This window comes from Falco naumanni, chromosome 6 (genome assembly GCF_017639655.2).
Source record: "Falco naumanni isolate bFalNau1 chromosome 6, bFalNau1.pat, whole genome shotgun sequence".
Classification (NCBI taxonomy): domain Eukaryota; kingdom Metazoa; phylum Chordata; class Aves; order Falconiformes; family Falconidae; genus Falco; species Falco naumanni.
Genome location: NC_054059.1, coordinates 42,925,182 through 42,942,029, shown reverse-complemented (window position 1 = coordinate 42,942,029; position 16,848 = coordinate 42,925,182). Strand labels below are relative to the sequence as shown.

Genomic DNA, 16,848 nt, shown 5'->3' with positions numbered 1-16,848 from the left:
AAATCTACTTTAAAAATGTCTTCAGAAGGTAGCCTGGCATGCCAATGTATCAATCAAATCCTATCATTAGGTTACAGAATTAATGAAAACAAATTAACACAACTCATGGTTTCTTCTGATGATAATGAAGTGAAAAGACTACTTAATAGAATTTGAATTCTGCTAAAGGAGACACATTGGATGAAAAAGAGGAGGAAAACACAGGTAGTAAGTCCAACTACTGCAGCAAAAGACAGCTAAATAAGTCAACAATGCTTTGCTAATCAAAGAACCCAGAGAACCTTGTAACACTATTGGAAATCAGCTCTATTTCATCAGCTGTAGTTATAATCTGGTCTGAATATGTTTTTCTGAGCATACAGACCTTTTGCTACTGTTGTTTAAATTACAGGCCAATTATCCTATTAATTCATTTGTGGCTGAATTAAAATTCTTCAGAATGTAAACAACTGTACGATAAAAAAATATGAAATCAGTATTTGTATGAAGGAAGTTACCCTGTCTTCCACTTAAAAAAGTCTCCTAAAACCTTCCTTGGAAAAACTGTGTTTAAATTTCAATAGGAAAATACTGTGTTATAAAATTAATTTTTCTCTAGCTATTGCAGGCAAACCTCTCACATTGTTTTTGGTTAGAAACTGTCAATTCTGTTTTGGTTTGTTTGGGTTTTTTTTTCCAGCTACAAACCAATTTTTAAATATCCCAGTAAACGCAATTACTCAGCAGAATGAAACGCGACATATTCCCACCCTGTTTTCACAAATCCAGCAAAATGTTGGATGGACCTGAAAACAAGTATCATGCACCTTTACATATATTAAAGAGCATTATTAGAATATTAAATATAGTAATAGTAAAGTCAGTCCCTTTCCTCTGACATGTTCTCACCCTTACAGTGTGTGCACATGTGTTTGCATGTACAAGCACTGCAATTACATTTAATATTCCAGCTTTGTTTTTACAAAACAAAAGTGAAGTTTAAGTTCTCTCAGAGGTGATTACTTATACTCATTTCTACAGAATCCAAACACCGCCCACATAAAATCAGCAGTACTAGCAAAGTCCCTGGTGACTTCCAAAGAGAAAGGCAGGAACACAGGCCCTACTAAACATATGAAAAAGAAAACCTGGCAGAATATCTAGGTGACAAAAGACTATGAAAAAATTTAGACCTCAAATAATGCAAAAACAATCCCTTAGGAACAGTCAGTAAGTTGGTACTCACAGGTACACAATATTCCACCATTGGGTAATGCAACTTATGCCCCTTTGCTGTACGGCCAGAAAAGAAACAGCTTTGACAGACGTCATAGTTGAAATGTTTTAAGCTCCGGTACCTACGGGGACATTAAACAAAGTGATTAGAGTTTCCTAAGTTGAGTTCTAATATTGACTTTCTATTAAGCCTCATGAGGCAAACTGTTCTCTGAAATGGTGTCACCTGCTTTTCAGCAGCAGCAACACAAGACAGGGTGAGTTTGTTGGGATTAGCTTGGAAAGCACCTTGAAGTGTGCAGGTGTGCATGACCGGGACGTGGCACAGCCAACGCTCAGCACAGCTGCACATCCAGGGGCACCAGTGCCAACACAGCAGCTGCGTGGGACACAGCAAACCCACAGCCCTCCTAGTCCACACAATCTTCCTACACTACACAGGTCACCTCATTGCGTATTCAAAAGAAATTCCTGCCTCCTATAGCCAGGTAGAGAGCCAATGTCAATCATCTTGCTGAAGTTACTTTGAAGCAGAAAATCTTAGTCATCAGCTTCATATTTTTCTTTTAATTTTATATGGTTTTATATACCAGATAGTTTAAGTTTGTGCATAATTTTAATACTCAAAAATTCTAAAAACTTTTCAGAAAACAAAACTCTTGAGAATTCATGAGTTATAAAAATAATATAAATTCAAGTTGAAAAATTGCATTGATTGATTTACTTGTGTTGTTTTAAGAGCATGTATATGTATAAACAAAGTAAGAAACTTATACAGTATCCCTTGTGTTAAATATAGCTACCAGTAACATGTTTTTGTTTGGTTGGCTGGGGGTTTTTTTGCTGTTGTTTTTTTTTTGTTTGGGTTGGGTTTTTTTGTTTGTTTTGTTGGGGTTTTTTTGTTTTGTTTTGTTTTTTTTTAACTGAAACCAAAAAGTGACAATTCAATGCCGGATTCCACCCACTGTTTTTTGTAGTATGGCTGTTCTCAATGGCTGAGGTTATATAATTTGTATGAAACTAGAATGAGCTAACTGAACCAAATTGAATAGCTACTGAATAGGTAAAGTTTAAAGTGCTTTCTGAGAGCAGTATCAGCACTAATACACATTTTTCCCTGCTGAGTTTTATGTTTTGTTTTGCAAGACAATATGTGTCTATAAATGTGAAGGTTCACTTTTAAGATTGCTGATGGAACTGTTTATAATCTTTACTCAGAGCCTGTGTATTAAATGGCCACATCTACCTTCTGCTAAGATGCTAGATGTTTTTGTTGTTGCAGATCTCATTGTAGAAATTACTTAGAATGAGCCATTCCTTTGCCTTCCTTTCTCTTCTTTTCTCTCTATGTCCTTCTCCACACAAAATATTTCAGTACAGACAAGATTCAGCAGCCCCAACTTATGCATCTAAAAGATATCTGAGCTGGAGCTTTGTCACCCTACACTCCCTGAAGCTTTAATTAAGAAAAATAGGAACATCATAGAGGAATTTCTTCTCCTCTTAAGACAGACCACAAAGTCTGATCAGATTAAATACTTTTGGAAGTACTCACATACCTGTATTTATACAGGTTATATATATATATATATTATATATATAAATATATATATATATTTATTATAGTAAAAGAAGAGAGTTGCTATCTCAATCTCATAAGACTAAATCCAGCATGCCTAAAGCTAGGTGAGATGAAACTGACCTCAGGATTCCCAATGTTATCCTTTAAAACAACAGAAAGGAGAAGGAACAGAAAGCATGGGGAGCAAAACTTACTCATCTGCCTAGATACCTAAAAAAAAAAAAAAAGTCTTAGAATCACTTAGAAGGAAGACTGCTTTATATCATTCCTAAATAATCTTTCATGACCACAGCAGAGGAAAAAGCCAGTTAAGTTTAGTCTCTACTTTTTTTTTACTTTTTTTTTTTTTCTTTTTTCTCCATCATTTTGTACACTGGAGCAATCAATTCACAAATCCACGTTAGTTGTAACAGTACTCACTAAGGGTACCAACTATCCCATGCCCCGTAATGATAATTCATAGTAAAATCATAGAGTTTAGGAGGATAACACGGAGAATATGCCTAGTGTCATTTTTTCTTTTAGAATTCACAGCTTCCTTTGAACAGGCAAAAGTTAGATTACATTCAATGTTTTAGACAGAAACTGTGCAAGTCTCATCACAGCAACGTATCTATGTTTGCCTTAAACAAGGAAAGATTGCTGTTGAAGGGTGTTTAATATTGCCTGGCTTGAGTTAGTTTCCCAAGCCTTATGGTGGACAGCAGGCAGACAGCTGCATTTTTTCTTACTGATCAGCAACCTATTGTCTTGTGCTTCTAGAATACATGGGATGCATTTATACTTCACTTGCTACTTGTTGGATCCACCAATACTAAAACTCCCAGTGACACTCACCCTACACACCTGTAATTTATAGCACCCTTGGGTGTCTAACAGCTGTACTGCAGGAGCCAGAAATGCACTGGCTTAGGTCATACTGTGGCCTCACCGTGGGTGGCAGATCCCACCTTAAAGCAGGGAAACAGTGGAAAAACAAACAAAGAAATGTACTTTTTGGAAGACTTAAAAATATGCATATATTTTCAGAGAAACCTTGCACCCAACTCCCCTCCTCTTACCTAAAGCCAACAATTGGACACTCTTTACAGATGTTGCACTTGGCCTGATGTTTTGCTGTTTCTGCAGCTGCCACGCGGTGTAGGACTGGCAGCCATACCATAGACTGTGGCTCTAAGCGCATCCAATCTATAAATTGTTTTACAGTTATTTCCGGTTTATTGTGGTTCTGTGGAGAGAAAAAAAACCCACACCTAAATTAAAACAAACAAACAAACAAAAACAAAACCAAACCAAAACAAAAAAACACAACAAAAACCTAAAACCCAGCATACACACACATGTGGTTTTTCCTTAGAATTCAACTAAAAAAGCCCCAACCACCAGTGTCAGCCCTTTCCATGTCAGGTTAATGTAAAACCAGTTACAGGACACAAGAAATAACCTCGATTAAAATGCAAATAAAGAAAACAAGTTAATAAGACGACAGAGGACTAAACAGCTGTGATAGAGTAGACAGATGGTAACGAAGATGAAGGACACAGTAAAGGAGTAATGGAGTCCATAGTAAAGCCATCTTTGAACCGATAAGACTTGAGAAAGAAGTAAGGGAGCATGAAAGGCTCAGTTCAGACATGCTAAAGACATGGTCCTCTTTTGAGTTACGACCGATGCCAGACCACTGAAAGTCAGTAGCGCTTGGATGTATCTACTAACTGCCATGAGACTCATGCAATTCTTTTTTTAAATTGTGTTTTGACCCCAAGGTATTCTTTCAAGTTAGCACATTAAAGAAACACGCGCATAAACAAACAGGTGAATAAGCAAGTAATGAGAGAAAGAAATCTGCCATTTATAGGCAATCACTGCAAGAATACAGCAGAGCTCAAGTATTAACATGATTGTTTTGAGAAGCAAACAAACATGCTTCCACATTCTCTTTAAGCTGTAACCACCAGAGAAGCCTAGCTGTAAAGGTATTCTATTCATCAACTTTGTCAGCAGTAAGAACAGAGGTCATCTTTCTGAACTCACTGGAAGCAACAGAAAACAACCTAAAACAAAAGTTATTCTTAAACAGTAACACGTGATGAGAAGCAACACTAGGTTTCTTAATCTATTGATACTCCAAGTTGATTTTTACCAGTAAGAGGGAACAGCATAAAAAGAAACCCAACAAAAGAAAAAAAAACACACACACACAACAAAAAGAAAGTAACACTCTTTCCCCACCAACAAAATACTTGTTTTCACTAGGCTGAGGTAACTGTCATGCAGCTGCTTGCTTTCTCTGTGCTCTCTTAACAACTAGGGCCTGAACTTGAGCTATTCATATGAGATGAGGGATGCAACCTCATCATTGGTATACTCATAATATTACATCAAATATTTAAACTCTACCTTGCTAGCACCCCTCACCCATAATTGAACATGAGAGAGGGCAGATTCTTGAGGGACATAAAGATCATTCCTCTGTCACAGGAAAGTCTGCAACTAACAAATTAATAATTTATTTCAGTATGACTGGAACAACTCAAGATCGGTGATAGATGTGTCAAGCACCATCCCTTACTGTCTGAAGCAGCAGGAGAAGTCTTACATGGCTAATTGGGCAAACAAACTTCCATAAGTATCTACCAAATTATTCATGATCTGGTCAGACTCTCTTCCAATTCCAATCATCTCAGAGTCCAGAAATAGATCTAATAGTTCTCAAAAAAGCTAGCACAACTGAATTTTTCAAAGCACTGGATGAAGATGTAGAAACATCTATGAAAGAATGGCAAAAGAAAAATGCTCTAGAAGTTCACTATAATACTTAATGTTCAATTCAATAAAATCAGAAATATTCAAGCCAGTAGTTTTATATATGTCATAGTGAATTTTTAATCCATATAGAACTTCTGACAATGCTGCCACTTTCAAATAATACGCTCAAGCAGTATAGTTATCACTTGCAAACAGTCAGAGCCTTAGGCATCCTTGACAAAGTCTGAGTTAGGCTGTGTTCCATTATGACATCCTCTTTTTAATTCTCATCTTCTTTAAACAGACGCTCCTTGCAGCCTCATTAACCCCCTGCATGTAGTGTGGAGCTGAACAGCAGGCTGTAAGACAGCTTTATTCCATGTTCTGATCTGCTGCATAAAGGCTTATGACATGTAAATGTCTATGCTTGAAGTTTCATACAACTGCAAGGTCTTTTGCCAGTAAAATAATGTTAAATAATTTCCTGATGCACAAGGTCAAAAATTACTACCAACATCATTCTCTTGTTCTGTTGAGATCATGTCTTGTTCCAGCAGAGAAAAGCACATTGTTCTCACAGTATCAGGTTGCTCAGAATGATGCAAAGCAGGATAATTGGCTGCTACAAAAATTTTTAACAGCTTTTAGAGCAGGCCAGTATTGTCAAAATCACAATGGTTTATATATTCTTTTTGCTAAAGGTAATTTGTTTGATCCTCTCCTAAACCATAAACCATCTTTTATAGCTGCATTTTCACAATAACTTCCCACATTCAGTTGCAGAAGCATATTCATTTCTTTTCAAAATTCAATGGATGTTTATAAATTCCTCTCTTCTTTTTACACGACATAGAAGCGAATCTTAAGACTTCAGATAGAAGGTTTTTTTCCACATAAAAGTCTTTGTTATCTTACCTGTTGGAAGCAGCTACGCACACTGGGCTCAATGTTGCTGCCACCGAAGGCTGCCACTTCCCCGAGCTGCCGTGGGATCTGGATAGCATCGTGAAGCAGCAGGCCCAACTGCCTCTGGTCGCACATTTCTGTGGGGCCTGCCACCTCCTTGAAGAGATCTGCAACACCGACAAGAGGCACCAGCTCATTTCATTTCCATGTACACCTCCTTCTATTCAGTGATGTTGCAGCTCAGGCTTTACAACTTCTGTAATCTAGTCGTGGTTACAGATGGCCACAGTCCCATTTACAATAGTTTACCCTCATCTAATCTTGACTATTTTGACTACATTTTCTTGATCTGTAACCACACAAATGAGAAAAGTAACACCAAATCAATGGAGCTTTATTATGGTTTCTTACGGCATCTCGTGATAAAACTGTACGTGGCAGCTCCTGTTTTACCTAGGAGCAGCCGTGTGACAGAACAAAGACACATCACAAAATCAGAACAGCTTTCTGCCCTATTCCATCATTACCATGTTGCCCCCCTAATATTAGGTTTTCTATGTTATCACCAGGGAAGGACACCTTCCATAAAGCACAGGAGTTCTCAATCCCCATGTGTAAGAAACCAGGAAAGGAAGGCAAGAGAGTAGCATGGCTGAACTCAGACCTGCTGGTCAAACTAAAGGGCGAGAAGGAAATGAATAGGCAACAGAAGGAAGAGTATAGGGATCTGCCCAGTTGTGTAGGGATGGAGTCAGGAAGGCCAAGGCACAGCGGGAGCTGAACTTCGCAAGGGATGCAAAGAATAATAAAAAGGGCTTCTATAGGTACGTCAGCCAGAAAAGGAGGGTCAAAGAAAGCATACTGGCCCTGATGAGCAAGACTGGAAAACTGGTAACAACAGACAAGGAGAAGGCTGAGATACTCAACTTTTTTTGCCTCAGTCTTCACTGGCGACCTCTCTTCCCACACCTCTCAAGAGGACGAACTGCAAGATGGGGACCAGGGGAACAAAGTCCTCTCCTACTGTAAGAGAAGATCAGGTCTGCGACCACCTGAGGAACCTGAGTATGCATGTCTATGGGACCTGATGAGATGCATCTCAGAGTCCTGAGGGAATTGGCTGATGTAGTTCCCAAGTCACTCTCTGTGACATTTGAAACATCATGGCAGTCAGGTAAGTCCCTGGTGACTGAAAAAAAAAAAGGGAAACTTTGCATTCATTTTTAAAAAGGGTAGAAAGGACGACCTTGGGAATTACTGACCTGTCAGTCTCACCTCCATGCCTGCAAAGATCATGGAACAGATCCTATTAGAAGCTACACTAAGGCACATGGAGGACAGGGAGGTGATTCAGGACAGCTAGCATGGCTTCACCAAGGCAAGTCCTGCCTGACCAACCTAATGGATTTCTATGATGGAGCGACTACATGAGTGGACAAGGGAAGAGCTATGGATGTCATCTAGCTGGACTTCTGTAAGGCCTTTAACATGGCCCCCAACAAAATCCTTCTCTCTAAAATGGAGAGAGATAGATTTGATGGATGGACTCTTCAGTGGATGAGGAATTGGTTGGATGGTTGCATCTAGAGGGTAGCAGTCAACAGCTCAATGTTCAGATGGAGATCAGTGACAAGTGGTGTCCCTCAGGGGACTGTACTAGGACCAGTACTGTTTAGCATCTTCATCAGTGACACAGTGGGATCAAATGCAACCTCAGCGAGTTTGCAGACCAAGCTGTGTGGCGCAGCTGAGACGCCTGAGGGACAGGATGACAGCCAGAGGGACCTGGGCAAGCTCAAGAAGTGGGGCCATGTGAACCTCATGAGGTTCAACCAGGCCAAATGCAAGGTCCTGTGCCTGGGTCAGGGCAACCCCTGGTATCAATACAGGCTGGGGGATGAAGGGATTGAGAGCAGCCCTGAGGAGATGCTGGATGAAAAGCTGGACATGAGCTGGCAATGTGTGCTCACAGATGAGAAGGTCAAATGTACCTTGGACTGCATCAAAATAATTGTGGTCAGCAGGGTGAGGGAGGTGATTCTGCCCCTCTGCTCTGGTGAGACCCCACCCGCAGTACTGTGCCCAGCTTTGGAGTTCTCAGCACAGGAAAGACATGGACCTGTTGAAGCAGGTCCAAAGAAGGGACACAAAAGTGATCAGAGGGGCTGAAGCACCTCTCATATGAAGAAAGGCTCAGAGAGTTTGGGTTGTTCAGCCTGGATGGAGAAGAGAAGGCTTGGGGAAGACTTTATTGCAATCTTCCAGTATCCTTCTAGTATTTAAAGGGGGCTTATAAGATGGAGACAAACCTTTTAGCAGGGCCTGTTACGATAGGACAAGAAGTAGTTGTTTTAAACTAGAAGAGGTTAGATTTAGAATAGATATAAGGAAGAAGTTTTTTACAAGGGTGGTAAAACCTTGGAACAGGTGGCCCAGAGAGGTGGTAGATGCCCCATCCCTGGAAAAATTCAAGTCAGGTTGAATGGGGCTCTGAGCAACCTGATCCAGTTGAAGATGCCCCTGCTCATTGCAGAGGGATTTGTCTAGATGACCTTTAGAAGTCCCTTCCAATCCAAACTATTCTATCATTCTATGAAGAAGGAAATAATATTGCAGAAATCTGTATCCTATGCTAAAATATATGCCACCCTTCAGTTGGCTGGGGACAGAAGCACATTTGCTCTGAAATGAGACTACAAATTACTACGAGTCACAGCTGGCCACGTGAAATAGCTTAAAGCAGAAGCCAGCAAGACAATTCAAGCTTAACATTAATCGCATTTACTTCCCAGATAACCATGTCTGCTTCCATGTACTTTCCCCTTACTGATTCCCTTTTCCTAAGATAGGTGTGAGGCCACGCAGTGTAAGTAGACCTTCCGGGATGACTGCAGTGACAGAAAAAATTGAGGCTGAAAGGGATTCAAGAAAATTGCTCCAAATACAGACACTGCAAAGACAGACGTTGCTTGTACCTACTTAAGAGTAAAGCACTGAATTAATAGGTCCATCTGCAGTACAGATAATATTTCTTAAGTGTTTAACACATTTCTTTTGATTGAATATTTTTAATTGTTAAAACTTTCAGCTGAATTTTTTAACATGTTTCTGCCAACAATCCTTGATTTAGGAACTTTGTAGCTGTGTACATTAATATTTACCCACAAGATGAAACTAATTCAGTGTTTAAGATATTTTCAGGAGAATCTCAGAAATATTTTAAAATTCTGTGATTGGTACAAATTACAGAAGAAATGGAACTGAGCTCATTGTATTAATTCCAGTTGGCTTTTACGTTTTCCTTTTGCACTCAAGTGGCTGGCTTAGATTAAAGCTCTAAGTAATCTTAAAAGAAAAAAAAATATAATAAAATCCATTTATACTATTCCTCTACTTTTCATGTTTCCCACAAGAAAAAACATTAACAGATTACAAACACATGAAATTTGAAAATTCAGTTTGACTGCACTTCTGATTGAGAAACAGACAAGCTTTGTTCAGAAACACTCAAGAGAAACTCTGTTATTACACTGTGTAAATTGTTTTGCCCTCCATTTGGAGCAACTGTCAAGCTTTGTCAGTGTGCTTCAGAAAGCCTGGTCATACTTTTTGTCTTGGCAAAGGAGGCTGAGTCAGAAGAAAGGATTTGCACAAAACAGAAATCCAGACAACTGAATTAATTTTTAGAGTTTCTTGCATTTTCTTGCCCCTTCTTACTTAGTCAAACAAATACTACAGCATCTTCAGCGCTCAGTGGTGAGAAAAAAAACTCCACAGACAACAGCAGCGACAGAACTATTACTGCATGGCTGCAGGCTCATTTTTTGGCAATCCCAGATCCTGGCTAGCTTCTCCAGCTGCAGCTGGGACAGTTTTCCAGTTCCTAAGAGTCAGTTTAAGGAATCTGATAGGGTAAAAATAAATAAATTTTTAAAATGCCTGTTTTATTCTTTCTGTTTGTATCAGTCTGAGTGGAAACAGGCACTAAAAGAAGAATAACTCATTAAGTGTGAGGAAGATGAAGTGAATTCCTAAGCCCTAAAAAACTTCAGTTGATTGGGGAGCTAATAAATAGAGGGAAAATGATGTGGCAGGAAAGGGAATGATTAGCTAGGGTTGATCCAAATAGGAAATCAGCAAATACCTTTGAAGAGCTCAAACTCTCCAAAACACTTCCCTTAAAAAAAATTTATGCTTAACACTAGCAGCTGTGCCATAACCAAAGGGTGTCCAAGTGCAAGGGAGTTCAAGCATGGTATACTTTTCTCCCAAAACCCTCAGTGCCTTTGTGTGTGTGTGATATGACACACAGGAGGAGAAGCCCCTAAAGTAAAGGTATGGCAAGCCAAAACGTTCTCGCTACCTGGGCTATCCCCTTAAAGTAACCCACAAGCTACTCCCGGGCAAACGAGGCATGGTGGGAGAGCTCTCAAGGGGTAGACATATGGGAGAAGGGGTCATTTTAGCTCTGACAGGGAGCACCCCAACACCACACCCATGCCAGTGGGAAAAGGGACCCTGTACATCACCCATCAGCAACGTCAGAAACCACAAGCTCTTGTAAATGGAGCTTATTAATATGTACATATATTTTATGAATTTACACATAAAATACATTGATATAAAGTTCAAACTGTAAAAGAGACTCTATCAAAAGGAAAAGAAGAATGATTGGGGTAGCAAAAAAAAAAAAGATTATTCAGACCTGAACCACAGGAAAAAAACAGAAACAATTAAAAAAGAAAAAAATATCAGTTAATCTTAAATTCAGCCTCACACTAGTATTCTGAGGATGACATCCAGCAGGGCTCAAAACTGCAGCTTAGCTGGACAACCTGAAAAAGTGTTCTTGCTGGTACAGAAGGGAATACTTAAAACTGTTTGAAAAGTTTATTAAATTCCTACCAAAATGGTAATAAAAGACTTAGTAGTAAGATGTTCATGACACACATGTTGCACTGTTACAAACAGGATGCATATTTTTTCTTCTCTTTTTTTTTTCTTTTTTAAACTATCACAGTGTCAGTTTCAAATGGTTTGAAAATTAACAACTTAAACATAAGAGTGAAAAAAAAGACATTCCAAAGATGATGTATATCACTTGAAAATTGAACTGCTTCACAGCTGAGATCTTTCAAGTAGCCTTTTTTTTTTTCACCTCAGATCCTACAGTTTTTATGTATTAAATTATATGAACCAAAATCTACACATTAAATAAAACTCCATGTGTGTTTTCTGTTTCTGCTGCCAGTCTGGGCTTTCTGTGTTAAAAATGAGCTCAGGTAAGAGTGAAAAGCACACAAATGTACTCCCAGTTATTATACAGTGCTATTACTTCTCTCAACTTCTAAAACTCAAGAAAAGGGAGGGAAGATAAAATTCCTGCTGTCCCTCAGGAAATCCATACTCTGAGACATCATTTTTCTCCTGATTGCACAACTAGGCATAAAACCCGCTGTGAATAATCACACGTGCAAAATCATTTTTTTTACTGTTGCTAACACTTGCTGATATGATTAAATTTACCTTCCTAGAACATTTGGGACACTAAAATTGAGTGGTTAAAAAAGTTTCATTTTTACCACAGCATTCAGAAGTCCTGTAATAACGTATGAACAACTGATGGTAAATAGAAAGTGTTTTGTTTATTTTGCTGAGTATTTTGGAACTAAACTAGTATTACCTTTTGTCATGTGCACGTTGTTGGGTTTTTTGTTTCTTTTCCGTTTTTTAAGGCTACTTCTATACCAGTGAACTGAACCGCAGCACCAAGGTCTAAACCCAAGCACTGGAATGCTGTTGTCTCTATCTTTAAGCCACTATACCCATTATGATTTTGATCAAAGTTGACTCTCCCACAAAATAACCAGGAATGATGTGAGAGTTAAGTAGGGTCTGGGGTCATTTACAATAGGTAGCTCACACGTGGCCCCCTTGGGCTGGAGAAAAAGGGGAGCATAACATGGATACTGCCAGATGAGGTTGTTGGAAAAGCAGCCCTAGGCTATTCACCCTACAAGCACAGGTGTAACCAGCTCACGGCAACTTTTATTTGTAGGTCCATTTTTATTCACAGGAGCACCCAGGTGTGTACTTGAAGTTAAGCATGTCTTTAAACATTTTCAAGAATATGCATTCTTTAATTGAGGCTTCAATGTTTCTTCTAAAGTAATTGGGACTTTATTAATTAAAGATCCACTCTCATGTCAACCCTGAAGTCTAGCATCTTAAAAAGAAGCTTAATTAAAGAAAAAAATATCACAGAAGTTTCTCTGGCGAAACAGTTTTTAAAAAAATGTATCAAGTGAGGACATCCTACCTATACTGGAAATAATGTACAGTTAACAATTTTCAATGGAAATGAATGTGAATAAAGATGGCTGTTAACCAACCAACCAACACCAACCCAACAACCCCCCCCAAAAAAAAACTCAAAAAAACCAAAACCAAAAAAAGAGAAAGAGAAAAACGCTTCACATTAAAGAAAGAAAAAAGAACAAAAGCTTCATTTCACCAAAATGGTAAGTGAGAAAGATGGAGGTCTACTGCACTGGTAGACTGAAATTTTATCCCCTGTCAGTTTACCCTATTATTTCATAAACCCAATGTCTCAGCAGCCCAGAAATGATGTTTCTTCAAGTTAATCCCCAAAAGGCTAGTCTCTGGAAAGGCTGAGGTAGAAGACACCTGAGCAGTCTGGTTAGAAGTTTTACAAAGGATTGAAGAGTTCATTTGGAAGTTTTTAAAAGAAGAAACTTCCCCATTTTGCTGCCAACTACTCTGAGAAAAGCATGCCTCTCAGACTACAACATTTAAGACATGGTCTGTGCTCTGCAAAGGTCTCCAACTGCAACCATATGATGACTACCATGGTCAGAGGAGCCTGGGATCAACAACGCCTCAGAAATGCTTAGAAGAAATATGATCAAAAGGAGAAGCAACTGTCAGGAGCTGGTCTGAGAAAGGGAAAAAATCAGAATACAGGTAATTTGTACTAAACACTCTACTGCTCTTCCTTCCAAGTGACTTAATTTCCTGAAAATACTTGGCATTTCCATTATGATTTTCACTGGAGGACCTGAAAGCTCAACAGATAATGAAAAAAAATTCTCGCAATGGCAGGCGATGAGGAGGTTGTTTTACAATCAAAACAAGCAAGAGAGCTCTCACCAAAGATCCGTCTGTGACACAGCTGGTGCCCAAGGACCCCAAAAAGCTGTCTGCAAAGCCACCGAAGGCCAACAACCAGTACCCTGACACTATTACTTCTTTCCTTTGACAAAATTTCTTTCAGATTGAAAAGGTTTTTTGTGCCAATTTAATGGTTTGTAAGGACAATACAGCTGACAATAAAGATATCAAAGCCTTGCCCACTGATCAGAACAGGAGTTACAAAAAAAAAAAAAGAAAAAAAAAAGGTGTATTATCTTAATTCTCTGTTTCAAGAAGCTGAGCAATTTCAATTTCAGATGTATTTCATACTGAAGTTACGGTCACTTGGCACAAAAGTCTCCTGAGACTTGAATTTTCCGTAAAGATACACACATACTCAAGAACAGAATCAGTCAAATAGAATACTTCTCTAGCTTCTGCGTGGCTACAGCCTCCTTTGCTTCTGAAGAGTGCAATACTGTGCATTATGCTGATGCATAATTAATATCAAAACTTTCCAGTCAGGATATAAATCCTACTCTCTCTATTGTCACTGATGAGAATAGAAACAACAATTTTATTTCACTTAACAAGAAAACTGTCTTGCTACAGGCATGAGAAATGTGTTACTACAAATTTTGCTACATGTGTTGTCATTGTACATGACTTAATGACATAAAGTAAGCATTTTATAAAATACATTCTTCCTTACATCTGTACTTCTCTTCCAGAAGGCCCTTAGAAAGAGACATCAAGCCAATTTTCAGGGACTGCACACGAATTTTTCCAGTTCGGCCACTGAAATTATAAAGATAAGACAATTCAATACAGTTTAATTTTATCTCATTCCAACTCGTCTATTAAAAAATGCAAAGGCGTTGGTGAGTTCTACTTCAAATACACTTCAAATCTCAAAACAAATTAATGCTACAAATCATTTAAGAATTCTTCCCTTATAAAAGCTCAGCTCACCTTCTAAGCAGTTTACATGTCAAAACAGTTTGTATTACTCCAAAAGGGCAGATATTTAGCTCAGTAAAACTCTCAACATGATTTAATAATGTGATATACACAGAAAAATACACCAGTAGACAGCAGGAAAGCTTATTACTCAGTGTGAAACACAAGGACTGCAAAACAAAACCAAGTTTTCGTATCACAGTAACTAATTGATTATTTTCACTTCATTTTTTCCTTTTATGTTTAAAATGCTCTGATACACATGTGTACCAGGATATAAATAGCCAACCACATGCAGTAATTAAATGATGTGGAGCTGGTTTTCTTTAAGCAACATGCTTCAGGCTCAGCTTTGCCAACATGAAAAAAATAAATATGCCCAACCCCCAACAACCACACATCAAAAACCTTATAGAACATGAGAAAAAATAAGTATGTACCAAAGCAAGTGATTTGAAAACTGCAAGACAAGACACTGCTCAAAAATGTACTTAAGCAATAAACCCAGGGTACATGGAAAAGCACAATTTTAAGTTCAAAAGATATTGTTAAAAGATCTGATGATTTCTTCTTTCAAAGACCAAAAAAGACGACACAATTTGTCTTTAGATGAGACACGGCAAAATAAAAATGAGAATAGTAGGTAAACTGTATATATTTCACACAAACCCTGCATTCAAGGTTAGCTGGGTCCTTCACCAGCAAGCAAGATAATACTAAAATTAATATCAACTCAAACATTACTTTGGTCCCTTCTGTCATGTAGAAGTGATATATCTTTTAATTACTTCTGGAGGGGTTTATTAGCTCTATCTCTTTCTGTCTTACCCATTCAACATATGGTCTGCTGTCTGATTTACTTCACAAATGTTGTGCTGAATACAAAATTATTAATTTACTCCTGGGCTCTCAGTAAATTAGCTAAGCACCTTACAAATATTAACACATTTGTCTTCACAACCATCACCTAATCTAGTGAGACTATACAGCATTATCTTCTCCATTCCACAGGCTGGAACCGAGGTACAGAGAAATTATTGCCAAATTAATCTAAACCACCCATTACTTTTACTGCCTAGTTTGAAAATCAGGACTCAGTTTTGCAGAATGTTATAAAAGTGCCACCTATTTTATATATTCAAGCTTAGCTTCAAATTACCTCTTTCAATCACAGACACTACATCATTCTGGCATACTCTAACATGTTAATGGCTCATTTTGCAACCTTGATAAGGTTCTTTCCCCATTCTTTCCTGTGTAGGGTTGTCTGTGTTTTAACTTTGTATTCAATGGAAAAACAAAGCTTGACATTCATTTGGGTTTGATTTAACTCAGGACTGACCACAGCATTTGTTTATTAAAGGCAGAAATTCAGAAAAGCTTTGCGGCTAAAAGGTCAGGGCACATATGTGGAGGCTTCAAACTTCTCCAGAATTCAGCAGATTGCTATGGGGAATGTGTAAAACTTCCTTTGCACAAAAAGCATTTTCTCAATAAATTATACAAAAAAAAAAATAAAAAGCCTGCAATATTACATTTTCCTAAAGAGCAACATATTTCCCCCTAGCCTTTTTCTTGGAAACAGCTAAATATTAGCACTGAAACAAGATACACAATAAAAAAAAAACCAAACCACACCAAACCCAAACACCACTACCACCACCCTAAACCTATAGACTTTGTAGCATTGATACCTCTCATTCAATGGTTTAAGTCTGTCAAAAAGCTTAGAGAGTCACAAAACCACCAAGGTTGGGAGGGACCCTTTGGAGATCATCTAGACCAACGCCCCTGCTCAGTCAGGCAGAGCAGGTTTTCCTGGATCATATCCAGTCAAGTTTTGAATATCTTCAAGGATGCAGTCTGCACAGCTTCTCTGGGCAACCTGTGCCACTGCTTGATCACCTTCACTGAAAAAAAATATATATCTTTTTCCTCTATCATAAAGCAGAATTCCCTGTTTCAGTTTATGCCTACTGCTTGTTGTCCTGCCACTGGGCATCACTGAGAAGAGCCTGGCTCCATCTTCTCTACTGCTCCCATCAAGTATTTATGCACATTGGTAAGATCTCCTTGAAACTTCTCCAGATTAAAAAAGTCCCAGATCTCTCAGCCTCTCCTGACACATCAGATACTGCAAGTCCTTAGTTATCCTCATGGTACTTCACTGGATTTGGTCCAGTTTGTCCATGTTTCTTTTCTCCTGCGGAGCCCAGAACTGGACCCAGCATTCCAGATGTGTCTGACTAGTGCCAAGTAGAGGAGAAGGCTTACTTCCCTTGACC

The 16,848-nt window shown here is 38.6% G+C and overlaps 1 protein-coding gene across 6 annotated transcripts in view; it reads right to left on the bottom strand.

Moving 5' to 3' along the window:
* UTRN (utrophin) overlaps nucleotides 1–16,848 on the bottom strand; it is a 382,484-nt gene that overhangs the window by 33,753 nt on the left and 331,883 nt on the right. For all 6 annotated transcript variants that reach the window (XM_040599527.1, XM_040599526.1, XM_040599529.1 and 3 more), the window contains 4 exons: nucleotides 14,316–14,401; nucleotides 6,461–6,618; nucleotides 3,859–4,025; nucleotides 1,226–1,337 (listed from right to left, as the gene is read on the bottom strand). In XM_040599527.1, the coding sequence (XP_040455461.1) occupies nucleotides 1,226–1,337; nucleotides 3,859–4,025; nucleotides 6,461–6,618; nucleotides 14,316–14,401 (523 nt within the window). The remainder of the gene's footprint in view (nucleotides 1–1,225; nucleotides 1,338–3,858; nucleotides 4,026–6,460; nucleotides 6,619–14,315; nucleotides 14,402–16,848) is intronic.